Here is a 12,839-nt window from a genome sequence, read left to right as displayed (position 1 = left end):
TTTTGAATTCTATCTTAGCGGTAACGTTGTACCTAGATTAGTCTTTAGATTGGGTTATGCAAACTCATTTTGTTGATTCAATACGATTCATTGACTCAATAAATTGATAGTGATTCTCTCAAACACTCCCTCTTCTCTTATAGGAGAAAGGTGTTTGAGAGAATTAAGATCGATTTCCTTCATTAGTCTGTAATTGAGTTACTACAGAGTATTAATAATACATAGATTGTAATGAAAGCCAACTAACTAATTCTAACAGAAGTCAATGCTAAACTATTCCAACGTGACTCACAGTTTACACATACTGTGTTTGTGTAGATGACTATGAGGTGGATAGCTGAGCTGACACCTCATACACTAACACTAATAGATTAGACAAAATAGTAAGAAATTTGACTCTGATAAATCTGCTACGATGGACAAACAACCAGATTCTAATTTGATATTTGACTCTTTGAGTTTTCTGCTTGATTTGATTCAATTGTATATTGTGATGTCAACTCATTCAAAGTTTTATCTCTTATTGTTCAATTGAAAATCAGTATCAGTAAATATGAAGATTTTATTTCTCTGATGGAACATAGGTGGTGTCTTCAATCAGCTAGTTGTTAAGTTCAATCCCAATTAGTGAGAATTATTAAAGTAAAGATGACCACTTTTGATATGAATCTAGGCCGATAATTGATTGGCTCAGCTTATTTTGCACGTAATCAAGGAATTAATGTTCAAAATGAGTTCAACTTCAACCCCGTTGTAGCTAGCTAACCAGAGGTTAACATAGAACCAACTTCCACGTGGCAGCAAACTTGATCACGTACGAGTATATAGTGTATATATAACACATATAGATATACCAGAGAGCGACTAGTTACTAGCATGGTATATACTCCAGGTATTTATAATTATTAGGTTTTTCTTAATGTATACCATACGGTTCTCTCTGATATAATCTATCTATACATGTATGTGTGAATATCTTTCAAAATTGGCTCAATCAAAGAAATAAGGAATCATTGGACAATGCCACCACCATGTATTTGAGGCTAAGCTTTATGACCACTAATTCTAATATATATATATATATATATATATATATATATATATATATAGTTTCGATATAAATGTATATATGATATAGCCGATGGATTCTTTTTGTGGTTCAATTATACAGCTGGTGGGAGACCCACATATATTTATTATATTAATCAAATTAAAGCCGTCAATTTCTATATTCCCGTGATCCGTTTCAAGAATTATATTTATCATACTCTATATGATTGATCATGAAAAAGAAGGATCTAGATATCGTGGCATTTTTTATTTATTTATTGCTAGCTAGAGCTAAACACTGAAATATCTAATACATTAACTAACGTATACGTTTATATTTTTTTTTTCAAGTCAGATAATAGAGTTTGATAAATTGATTAGTCTAAACTATAAACTACAGCACGATGATATATACAAGGGAGCAGAGAAGTCATAGGACGTACTACGAACTTTAATTATTTCATATTGCTTTTTTTTTTATCTAAGTTTGGTTTGCTTGTTAAAACATGCATGCACGAGAGAAACGAAAAAAAACTTTTCTAATCCATTGTTTTTATTATGTATTCCGAACCCAATGATACTTTTACTTTATGGAAAAGCTATGTACGTAAGGCAAAATACATTGTTTAACTGCGATTGATCAACATAAATAAAGCAATTAAAAAAGGAAAAATTAACGCTTATATATATAACAATGTATATGCATTCCGAAATTTTCAATAATTCACTGCATAATTTTGAAAGTTTTGCATTATACGCGATTAGTCGCTTCTGTTTACCAGATTTTCGAGTCTAAAGATATGCGACCAATCGCTTTAGTTTCTCTTTGTGGTAAAAGTACATATTGTAATAGTGAGTTCAATAGATAAAATAATTTAATATAAATAAGTTTTACTAAATAGCCACTAAAAAATAATATAATGGCAAAAGACCTCTTTGTCATTTATGTAGTGTGTGTGTGTGTATGTATGTATTAATGTATATATATATATATATATATATATATATTGATATAGTATAGTTTATATGCCTGGTAATATTTTATCTAGAGCCATGGTGTTTTACCAATGGTGTTAAAACCTTACTTATTTTTGCTTGAAAAACTTAAAAATATTTAAATTACTGTCGCTATTGAAACATGATTGAGTGCTAAATTTTTGGACACATAATGCGATAGACATACATGAGGTGTCTTAATCATTGAATCGATTATTTGAATGATAGATGAGTCATATGAGCTACCAAAGATTAATCATTGAGGGACTTATGAGATATATATCTCTCGAATGGCAAACAAATTTCATCCACATTAGCCCCTTTTAAGGGAATTAACGCACGCAATACTAGGAAATATATATCTATCTATGAGATTCAAAACCATTATAAATAAATAAATAAAAAATAATTTTTAACGCATACTTGGAATCCACCTAGCATTCCACAAAAGAAAAAGGACAAGAAGGAGCAACAAACACATTATTGGTTTTTCATAAAACCAACTTTGTTCTGTGTTTCTCATTTGGTCATGTATGAAATTTATTAGAACCGCTAAAAAGAGATATGTGAAAAACAGACGCGCTCAAAATGACTTCAATTTGAAAAAAGTTGGACTTACCTCTACCGCACGAAAACTACTCTTTATACATACATGATTTCATTAGCAATTGAAACTCTAACAAACAAAATACGAATATAACAGAATGACTATTAGAAAGAAAAAAAAATATCTACTTGCATATTTTGTATTATTTCTAACATTTTGAAACTATTTAATACAATACTAATAGTAAATAGAATACATATTAAAAATGAATACAAATCTATAATAAAACTATTATTACTACTATTATTATTATTCAGTTTTCTAGATTTCTTTTTATGTATGATTTTAAACATGTATTTTCTTATTAGTCTAAACTCGACATCTGTCACTCTATATTGTAGTGCTATGATTCCGCACAAAATATACATTATGATTACAAAACAATAATAATAAGATAATTTCAATTTTATTATTAATAGTATAGTATAATATTTAAATATCAGGGACGCGCAGGGCGTCTTAGAAACTAGCAGTATAAAGAAAAAGAAACTATGTATAGATACAGTTATGTATTTAATGAATTGTTTTGCGTTTTAAGGAATGAAATATACTTGTAACAAGTAACAGCGTAGAGCTGACGTGGCGATGCATGTTTCGTCTAGAGTTCAACATAAGTATAACTAAAAGAGTGAGTAGAAAATATATAAATAAACAAAAGAGGCTCTATATATTGGTTACAACTTGTACATAAAGTCACGTGAAGTGAGCAATGTACAAAGAACCAATAATGTAAAAAGAAGAAGAGAAAGAACCATAATATCTAATACCCTTTCATATAATTCACTCTTAATCAGTTCATCAATCTCCTATGTAAAATGACAATAGTGTCCAAATAATAAAAACTCCTAGCTATATTCATTTCCACCAAGAAGAATAAACAAATTAAATTAGTGGACTATGGTTTATGTACTTTTTGGACATTTTCTCATTGGCGATTCGTCACACGCTTAGTTTTACGTTGCACGTGCGAACGGGAATTTGGGTTTGGTGGGTAAATTTATGGGACACTACCGACAAATTTCTCCACCTGGCATCCAGCCTGAATGAGTTTCAATGCTACTAAAATATTTCATAAATATAAACTTAATATTTTCAATAATTTAAATATATCTGGGCCAATAGTTTTTGTGACGTGTTAGACTTAGAACATAGAACATAGAATGTGCGTGTGTATATAAGGGAGAGATTGGTTTGCCATACAATATAAAAAATATCATCTGAGAGCAAAAATATTGGGAGCTTTGAGAGTTAATAGAGCTAGGGTTTCTCACCACCTTTATACAGAAATCCCTACTTCTTATTTTCTTTCTTCTCCATAAACATATATACTCACAAAAAAACCAACATATACATATAAGGTTTTGGAATATATTTAGCTAGAAAAAGAGATAATTATGGCTTTTTTACACGTTCAACATCCATGGGCATTTACATTCGGTATCTTAGGTACGTGATCACTGTCTCGTTGTGTATCATTTTTTTTTTCTCTATAACGTAATAATTTTCTTTCTATTATAAGATCTTAAGTAGCGATCGTTTCATGATCATCAACCAGTTGTCAATACATTGTTTTTTTTTATTGCTCTCTTCTCTATTACGAACGGCACTTCTTTCATTTATTTTGCCACGTGGACCTACATCTAGTATACTGTATCCGCTTGAGTTGCCTGAATGTGACGTCATTCTTCACTTCCGTTTTTTTTTTTAACCTACTTAGATCGATATCATAATATTACAATACATCATATTTTGACGTCTACAATTTTTTTTTTATATGATGGCAGGTAATATTATTTCATTCCTGGTCTACTTAGCCCCAGTGTAAGTGATATTATTTCATTTCTTCGAATTAAGCTTAGTTATGATATGATATTTGATTTGAAACTAACTTGGCGCGGGTTTTGATTGTTGATATACATATATCTATATTTCAGGACAACATTTTATAGAGTGTACAGAAAGAAATCGACGGAGGGTTTTCATTCGGTGCCGTATTTGGTAGCTTTGTTCAGTTCAATGCTTTGGCTTTACTACGCTTTACTCAAAACCAACGCTATGCTTCTCATCACTATCAACTCCTTTGGATGTGTGGTTGAGATCATTTACATCACCATCTTCGTTGTATACGCACCACCCGATTCCAAGGTATATCATATATATTCATTATTTACAAATTAGTCCTTCAAAATTAATATATTTGCAAAAAAGTCCTCAACCTACAAAATAGTACTCTTTCTTACCTTGGTTTGGTTATTTTTTGCGTAGAAATTGACGATAAAGCTATTTGGCGTAATGGACGTTGGAATGTTCGCTGTGATCGTTGGGATAACGAGATTCGCGGTTTCTCATCCTTACCGAGTCCAAGTTATTGGGTGGGTTTGTGTCGCGGTTTCCGTTAGTGTTTTCGCAGCACCTTTCAGCATTGTGGTACGTTTGAATATTTTTATTAATTTGATCATTACAATATTAATAATTATTCTTTTGTATATCATGTATTAATTAATCAAGAATTTAAACAGGCACAAGTTGTGAAAACAAGAAGCGTGGAATACATGCCATTTAACCTATCGTTTTTCCTCACTTTGAGTGCCGTTATGTGGTTCGCCTATGGGATGTTCCTCAAGGATATTTGTATAGCAGTAAGTCCTTTAGTATTTATGATTATTGCATTCTGGTCCTTTTTTTTTAAATGGTATAAAACAAAATAAAAATACTTTTGTATCATATGATTGTCACGTATGTCACATTCATTGATTAATAATTAGTGATATCTGTTTTTTTCTTACAGATTCCAAACGTGTTGGGATTCGTACTAGGGCTTATACAGATGGTATTATATGGTATTTACAGAAACGCCAAAACCGTGGCGGTGAACACCGAAAGTGGTGGTGGTGAGAAGAAGATTCCTAATGCCACTTCTTCCGATCAAGTTCATCCCGTTGAGGACCACGATACAACCGTGGAAATCGTCTTAGGTGATCTACGCCCAAACCACGCATTAGCCTCAGCAGCTTAATTATTAATTACAGTAGTACTATTTGCAAGTACTATTTCCTCATTTCAGCGATCACTTGTGGTGATATATTTTTTTCCTTTTTATACGTTGCTGCGTGTACTTCCGGTGTTAATTATTATTATACTAAGATTATCTTCTCTCTCTTTTTTTTTTTTCTTTTTTTGCTGTCGTTTTCATGTGACGTATGATTTAGTTTATATTAATGGTTTTGGTGTATTTGGCAATTCACTCAACGAACAAGAAAAAGATCACTCGGGAAATTGTTTGGCTTATATTCATGCAACTTAATACATGCTTTCTAGAACCATCTCGAGTTAATAGTTTCACAGAAATTTATTATTAAAAAAAAAAAAAACATGGCCAGTGTAGTATAAATTACGGAGAGCTAGTGATTGAGTGAGAGTGGAGTTACGTGGAAAACTTGGTAAACGTCTATGGTAGTAATGTTGAATTTCTATTGCGTCTCGTGATTGCCACGTGCGCAGCTTAGATCGTGGTAAGATCTGGGCCGTTTATCTTAAGGACACGTGTGGATGATACATTGGTGTAACCCACTAGTACTTTTACGACGCCAAGTAGGCCATGGGGTCAACTATAGCCTTGACCTATTTTGAAGAAATTACGTGAGATACCGATTTTTTAAAAGTTTATTCAACAAACATAAACTTTTTACATCAATACCCTTTAACTATTGTCTATCTCATCTCACCCTCATAACTCACTCTCTTAGAGTCTCTCACTCACGTTCTCTCTCTTACTTGCATTTTCAACAACTTTTGAAATTTAGTGTAGAATGACCAATAGATTATCTTAGAAAAAATAATAATAAAATAGAAGCAAAAGAAGGTTGTAAAAGACGTCGATTATACAAATTTTTTGTGATATCTATATCTTTTGCACTCTTTTACAATTATTGAAAGAATATACGTCGTTAACTCTTCATATAGTAAAGCATATAGTGAGTTTACTATTAGCATCCTAAACAATATCACTAATTGACCCTTGCCCGTTTTTTAAATAGTCGATGTTCTTGAGGTGACCAAGACAACCACATAGCTCTATTAGTGCCGTTATTTTGAAGATGAAAATGTTACACTTAAAAAATATTATTTTCGATAGTATTATATATTATGATAAGTATTCATGTACATTATGCACTTTTCGGTTGAATTTGAAGAAAAAGGTCAGTCCACGTTAACTGGTTGTGGTATGTAACTTGCAATGCAAGTCATGCACTTTGAGAATTACGGGAAGCTTCTAGAGAGAATATGAACATCTCGGTCTGAATAGAGAAATTTATTGTTTATTATTATTATTATATTGTTGTGTTTACTATTATGTTTATCATTTCTTAGTTCTTACGTATTTTTAACTGCGATTTTTTTGCACGTATATATATATACATACGATACATCTAACTACTTTAAAGTACGTACAATCATATATAAGAAATCTTCAAAAATATAAAAACTCAGAACGTGATTAGAACGTGACGATAGAAACCCAATAATAATAAAAAAAATAAAAATAAAAACGGACGACGCTAATAAAAATGATAATATACTAATAATGGTCGTGACTCGTGGAGAAGCACTAAGTTATAACCTTGGCAACCGGGTCAACGGTTTCATTCCCTCCAAAAACAAATAACAGAAACCAATAGCTTTATAAATCAATAAGAATAATTGTCCAAAAATAAATAAATAAATAATGTTATCACGTAGAAGCTCTCCTTCGTTTTCGGATATCACCATTCTCAAACTATCTTCTCAATCCATTCATTTCCTTTCAAGCTCTCTCATCAAACATTAATAAAACTTCATTATCGATCGATCGATAAATTTTTTTTCTCTGAATTGTTACCGCGTGATATGATGGGGATAGAAAAGTCCGGTAGCTTCGGGACCAAGAAAAACGACGATAACGCCTCCGAGCTTCACGGCGGCGATTGCTCAGACGAGAACGAATCTAAGGAATCACGATCGGAGACGGCGATTGCTCAGGCGATCGATGAGGTCGAGAGATTCCTTGAGAGCCTTTCTTTGGATGACGCAAAAGACTCCCCACCGGAATCCGTGGAGGCGTTTCTGACCAGCGTCGAGAAGATGATCGGCAATGGCGGAGAGGAAGAAGAGGATAACGAGGCGTGGTTTCTCGCGGCGGTGAGGAAGGTTTCCGATTTGTCGAAGAATCTCGGGAAACACGCGTCGTCTCTGGATTCGGTGTTCAATAGAGCGAGCTTGATTCTCCAGAAAGCAATGTCGTACTTGGAGGAGGAATTCGCTGCTCTTCTCGAAGATCCGGCGGGGAAGAAGAAGATCGGAGGAGGAAAGGATGAGGGCGGCGCGGACAGGTGCGTTCTGATGAGCGCGGAGGAGCAAGAGACGATCAGATCGGAGACGGTGGCGAGGCTATCGGCGATGGCGTCGGCGATGGTGGATTCCGGCTACGAGGCGGAGTGCACGGCGGCGTACGGCTCCGCGAGGAGGAGAGCCTTCAGATCGGCGATGGAGAAGATCGGATACGAGGGAGGTCTCACCGCCGACGAGGTTCAGAAGACGCCGTGGGACACCGTGGCGCGCGAGATCGAGACCTGGATCTGCGCCGCCAGGGCTTGCTCCGGCGAGATCTTCCCGGCGGAGAGGAGGCTCGGGGAGGCGATCCTCCCGGGGAGAGGCGCCGCCGAGGCCGTGGTGCGGTGGTCCACGGCGAGGCTGATCGGATTCGCCGAATCGGTGGTCGTCACGAAGCGATCCACGGACAAGGTCTTCAAGCTTCTCGACATGTACGAAGCCCTCCGAGATCTGGAAAAGGAGAATAATCAGATCCAGATCCAGAAAGACCAATCAGATCATCAGATCGAGATCGATGACGTGGCAACCGCGAAGCGGCGGATCGGAGAAGCGGCGGCGGGATCGTTCATGGAGCTGGAAAACTCCGTCAAGTGCGAGCAGGGGAGAACTCCGGTGCCGTCCGGTGGGGTCCACCCGGTGACTCGGTACGTGATGAACTACGTGGAGCTCGCGTGCGCGTACCGAGAGACTCTCGAGGAGGTTTTCCGGGAAGCCACGTCGACGGAGCTCAGCCGCCACGTGGAGTCCGTGATGGAGGTCCTGGACGCCAGCCTGGAAGCCAAGTCGCGGCTGTACCAAGACGTGTCTCTGAACCACATCTTCCTGATGAACAACGGGCGGTACATCGTGCAGAAGATCAAAGCCTCGTCGGAGATCCACCAACTGATGGGCGACGCGTGGTGCCGGAGAAGATCGTCGGAGCTCCGGCAGAACCACAAGAACTACCAGCGCGAGACCTGGGGGAAAGTCCTCCACTGCCTCTCCCACGAGGGGCTTCAAGCCCAGCCCGGCGGGAAGGTCTCGAAGCCGGTGCTGAAAGAGCGGTTCAAGTCGTTCAACGCGATGTTCGACGAGATTCACAAGACTCAGACGGCGTGGGTGGTCTCGGACGACCAGCTTCAGTCGGAGCTGAGAGTTTCGATCTCCGCCGTGATGATTCCGGCGTACAGGGCGTTTCTGGCGAGGTTCAAGCACTGCCTGGATCCGGGGAGGCAGACGGAGAAGTACATCAAGTATCAGCCGGAGGATATCGAGACCATGATCGACGATCTCTTCGACGGAAATCCCGCCGCCGCTGTTCTCCGCAGAAGGAGTAACAATTGATTATCAACCAACCACCCTCGCTTCTTTCAAATCTTTCCATATATATATGTTTGCTATCATAATGATATGCTAGCAAATAGTAATAATAAAAATAATAATAATTGTTTTTTTTTCTTTTTGTATATCACGTGAGGGAATATGTTTATGGGCCTGGGCTATTAGAATCAGCCTTCTTTTTCCGAGGCCCACATTGGATTTGAAATAGACTTGGTCATATATTCATGGTCAACGCGTGCGTTTAGTAATTTATTATCTCCAAATTTTTTTTTTTAATTATTATTACTGAAAATGGTTTTATAGAGTAAATGCTTGCTCATAAAGGGAAATTAATGACTCTGCAAATGCAATGTATATATTCCGCCCAAAAAGAAAAAGACAAAATCAGAGCGAGAGAGAGAGAGAGACCGCGAGAATAGGGAAAGAAAAAAGTTAGATATATATGAATAGTTGATGTATAATAGATAGTTGGTGTGTGAATTGAATGAGGAATTGGAATATCGCCGGCATAAATACGGCGGGAGCAACTCGCCGCCCGACTCAGACTGAGTTGAGCAGAAGAGAGACAGACCACGCGTCGCTTTTTTCAATGCTTTTCCTTGTATTCAAGTCTCTCCCACTTTTTTGTCGCTGCTTTTCCAAACTTGTTACTTACACTCTTCTTCACTTTATTTGTGTATGTAATGTATGTATATATATATGTATTTGAGCTTCGCTTCTTTACATGCTCATGTCATGCATCACGTAATTAATGTTACCATAATTTATATTTGATTACGTCACATCACATCATGTATTAATTCCCTCCCTTTGACTCTAGTACAACCATGCACGCTATAATTCCCTTATTACTATTTTGCATTGATAATTGCATTTAAAACATAAAAACCGGACAATATAATACAGCACATTCTACATTGTCTAACGACTCTAACCATTTACCAAACACAAAGATTATCCACTACCAAGGCTAGATAATGTTACCTAGTAATCTTACTGTTTTACTACTAATCATCCTACTTTGCCTCCATTTCACGCCTCTCTCTCTCTCTCTCTCTCTCTCTCTCTCTCTCTCCGAATAAATGTTTGTTGCTGATAAATTTGAATTCATGAGAAGTGAATTGGCAATGGCACGCCATTGAATAAAACACTTTCGTTTTTTCTTTATAGAAATTTAATTCGGCATAGTGAAAGAGGTCAAACACCAAAGCGACAAACCCAAGAGCTGAACAATATTTTTTTTCATAATCTTCCGAGATTTTTCTTCATTTAACAGTTACGTCAGAAAGCTCAAAAAGTGCGTCCATAAAATTAATAATAAGTAATTTATGACCCGACAACAAGGAACAACACAGCCGTCTAATCTTACAACAACACTGTTGTGTTTCTTCACGTAATATATATATAATATATCGTCTGTCTGACTGTCTTTCATTCCCGTATTTTGGGCGTAGTTGTGTTGTTTATATGAACAATCCTATATGAGAAATAACGTCCTTATCCTAAATAAAGTATTAAAAAAATAATAATAACACAAGAGTGAAGTAAGAGAGAGAGAGTAGTTAGAGTAGACACACAACAGAAGAAACAAAGCACGAGACCCTCCACGTCCGCACGCCTCGCGACAACATCCAGACAAAAAAACAAATGAAACCAGAGTTCACAATGACCATTTTACCCTCCCATCCAACCACTATAAAACCTCAACAAAATAACACCAGTCAAACTCCCAAACTCAACTCAACTCAACTCTTTTTAAGTATATGTATAGAATGATGCAGCGAGAGGAATACTCGTCGTCGGCGTACAGCCACGTGGCGGAGGCGGCGGCGCTGGACCAGGTGGCGGCGTTGGCGGCGGAGAGCGCGGTGGCGGTGTTCGGAGTGGGAGGGTGTTGCATGTGCCACGCTGTGGAGAGGCTGTTCCGAGGCATGGGAGTGAGTCCGGCCGTACACCAGCTGGACCGCCACGCCGAGGCGGCTCTGTGCCGCCTCCTCGGCGGATGCCCCGTCGTGTTCGTCGGAGGAAAGCTTCTCGGCGCCGTCGACCAAGTCATGGCTTCCCACATCAACGGCTCGCTCGTTCCCCTCTTAAAAGACGCCGGAGCTCTCTGGCTTTGACTCTGACTTTTCACTTTCACTTCTTTTTTGTTTTTTTTTTTTGTTTTGAAGAGCTAGAGAGGAGGAAGATTTTTTTTTTTTTTTTTTTTAGCATGCACGTTCACCTTCTTTCCTTCCTTTTTTTTTATTTAATTTTGTATAGAAAGAAACCACTGAAATTCAAAGAAATGAAGAAAAAAAAACATATCGGCTTGTTTTCCCACTCTCAGAGTGGTGTTTATTTGATCAATCTTTGTAATTGTATGACGTGATTATTATATACTATTATGGTCGATGCTATCTTTTCAATCCAGCCCATAAAGATGCAATTGTCATACAAATATTGGATTCGGTCCCCAAAAATGATAAACACTGTTTAATTACATCAGTTTGTCGCACTATTTAAACTGTCAATTTTACTTTTTAACCTTTTTATCGTCCCGGTAAAAATCAAGTTTCCATAAAATAAATAAAATTTAAATTCATGATGTGTATAATAAACCAAAATGCAGTTAGATATGCATATTTTTTTTTTTACTTTCAAGCTTATAATAATTTACTATCCTGTAAAATAAAAATATCCCAAAAGAAGAATAAATAGCAAACTAAAAACGTGTCTTCGCTTCCTCAAAAAAAAAAAAAAAAAAAAAAAAAAAAAAAAAAAAAAAAAAAAAAAAACGTGTCTTCGTACCTAAAATTGATTTTCTCCCCGTCTAATAGAAACAAATCACCGAAAATAACTGAAAACTTAGGTATTATGTATTTATTAACCAAACAGCCCAAATATAACAATGGGCTTTTTATTTGATGATGTACAGCAGCCCAAACTAATATATCAATGGGCTTTTTTTTTCTTTCCGACACCAAAGTCTATGTTATTTTGCTCTAATTTCCTCAATTAACATATAACTGCACATAAATCATCGACACACAGAAGTATTAATACAAGTGTAATTCTGAGTGATTGAAATCTAAAATATGGTGGAAATTAACACTAATTGGATAAAAAATAAATCACTTATTAAAGCTTTATGTATGCTAATGTTTGGAGCAGACCTGACATTACATATGTTGTAGGAGTATTAGATAGACATCATAGTAACACAGGTCTTGACCACTGAAAATTTGCAAAGAAGGTTATGAGATACTTTTAAGGAACAAAGAACTACATGCTTATATTCAGACGAACCGGTAAATTGGCTCCTCTGACGTTGACTTCGCTAGCTGTATGGATTCAAGGAAAATCCACTACATGATATGTTTTTATACTAGCTGGCGGAGTCGTATATTGGAGAAGCATAAAGCAGACATTGACTGCTACATCCACTATGGAGGTTGAGTTCGTTTCATGTTTTGAAGCTAAATCTCATGGTGTTTGGTTGAAGAGTTTTATATAT

General features: G+C 36.6%; 3 protein-coding genes across 3 annotated transcripts; all 3 read left to right on the top strand.

The window, feature by feature from the left end:
• The first annotated feature begins 3,848 nt into the window (after window positions 1–3,848).
• On the top strand, window positions 3,849–5,812 carry LOC149403609 (bidirectional sugar transporter N3-like). Its single transcript, XM_089608951.1, has 6 exons — window positions 3,849–4,099; window positions 4,438–4,474; window positions 4,588–4,798; window positions 4,919–5,080; window positions 5,173–5,292; window positions 5,442–5,812. The coding sequence occupies exons 1-6, from the start codon at window positions 4,048–4,050 to the stop codon at window positions 5,667–5,669; spliced, it is 810 nt and encodes a 269-aa protein (XP_089465077.1). The 5' UTR covers window positions 3,849–4,047; the 3' UTR covers window positions 5,670–5,812.
• Window positions 5,813–7,406: 1,594 nt separating this feature from the next.
• On the top strand, window positions 7,407–9,452 carry EXO70C1 (exocyst subunit exo70 family protein C1). Its single transcript, XM_089608950.1, has one exon. The coding sequence runs from the start codon at window positions 7,541–7,543 to the stop codon at window positions 9,344–9,346; it is 1,806 nt and encodes a 601-aa protein (XP_089465076.1). The 5' UTR covers window positions 7,407–7,540; the 3' UTR covers window positions 9,347–9,452.
• Window positions 9,453–11,081: 1,629 nt separating this feature from the next.
• Window positions 11,082–11,710, top strand: LOC149403607 (glutaredoxin-C7-like). The gene has a single exon (XM_089608952.1). It carries the CDS (start codon window positions 11,107–11,109, stop codon window positions 11,461–11,463), a length of 357 nt encoding a protein of 118 aa, XP_089465078.1. The 5' UTR covers window positions 11,082–11,106; the 3' UTR covers window positions 11,464–11,710.
• The last annotated feature ends 1,129 nt before the right edge of the window (window positions 11,711–12,839 follow it).

Source organism: Urtica dioica, chromosome 3 (assembly GCF_054948205.1).
Source record: "Urtica dioica subsp. dioica isolate 48M chromosome 3, U.dioica_male_clone48M_v1_H2, whole genome shotgun sequence".
NCBI lineage: Eukaryota > Viridiplantae > Streptophyta > Magnoliopsida > Rosales > Urticaceae > Urtica > Urtica dioica.
The sequence above is the reverse complement of the archived record's forward strand: the minus strand, read 5'-3'. Positions and strand labels throughout refer to the sequence as shown.

Bases quoted from the DNA above. Each gene is read 5' to 3' on its own strand.
- LOC149403609 (XM_089608951.1), top strand. From the start codon at position 4,048: ATGGCTTTTTTACACGTTCAACATCCATGGGCATTTACATTCGGTATC. The intron at 4,100-4,437 runs GTACGTGATCAC...ATATGATGGCAG, and splicing joins ATTTACATTCGGTATCTTAG to GTAATATTATTTCATTCCTG. The intron at 4,475-4,587 runs GTAAGTGATATT...TCTATATTTCAG, and splicing joins CTGGTCTACTTAGCCCCAGT to GACAACATTTTATAGAGTGT.
- EXO70C1 (XM_089608950.1), top strand. From the start codon at position 7,541: ATGATGGGGATAGAAAAGTCCGGTAGCTTCGGGACCAAGAAAAACGAC.
- LOC149403607 (XM_089608952.1), top strand. From the start codon at position 11,107: ATGTATAGAATGATGCAGCGAGAGGAATACTCGTCGTCGGCGTACAGC.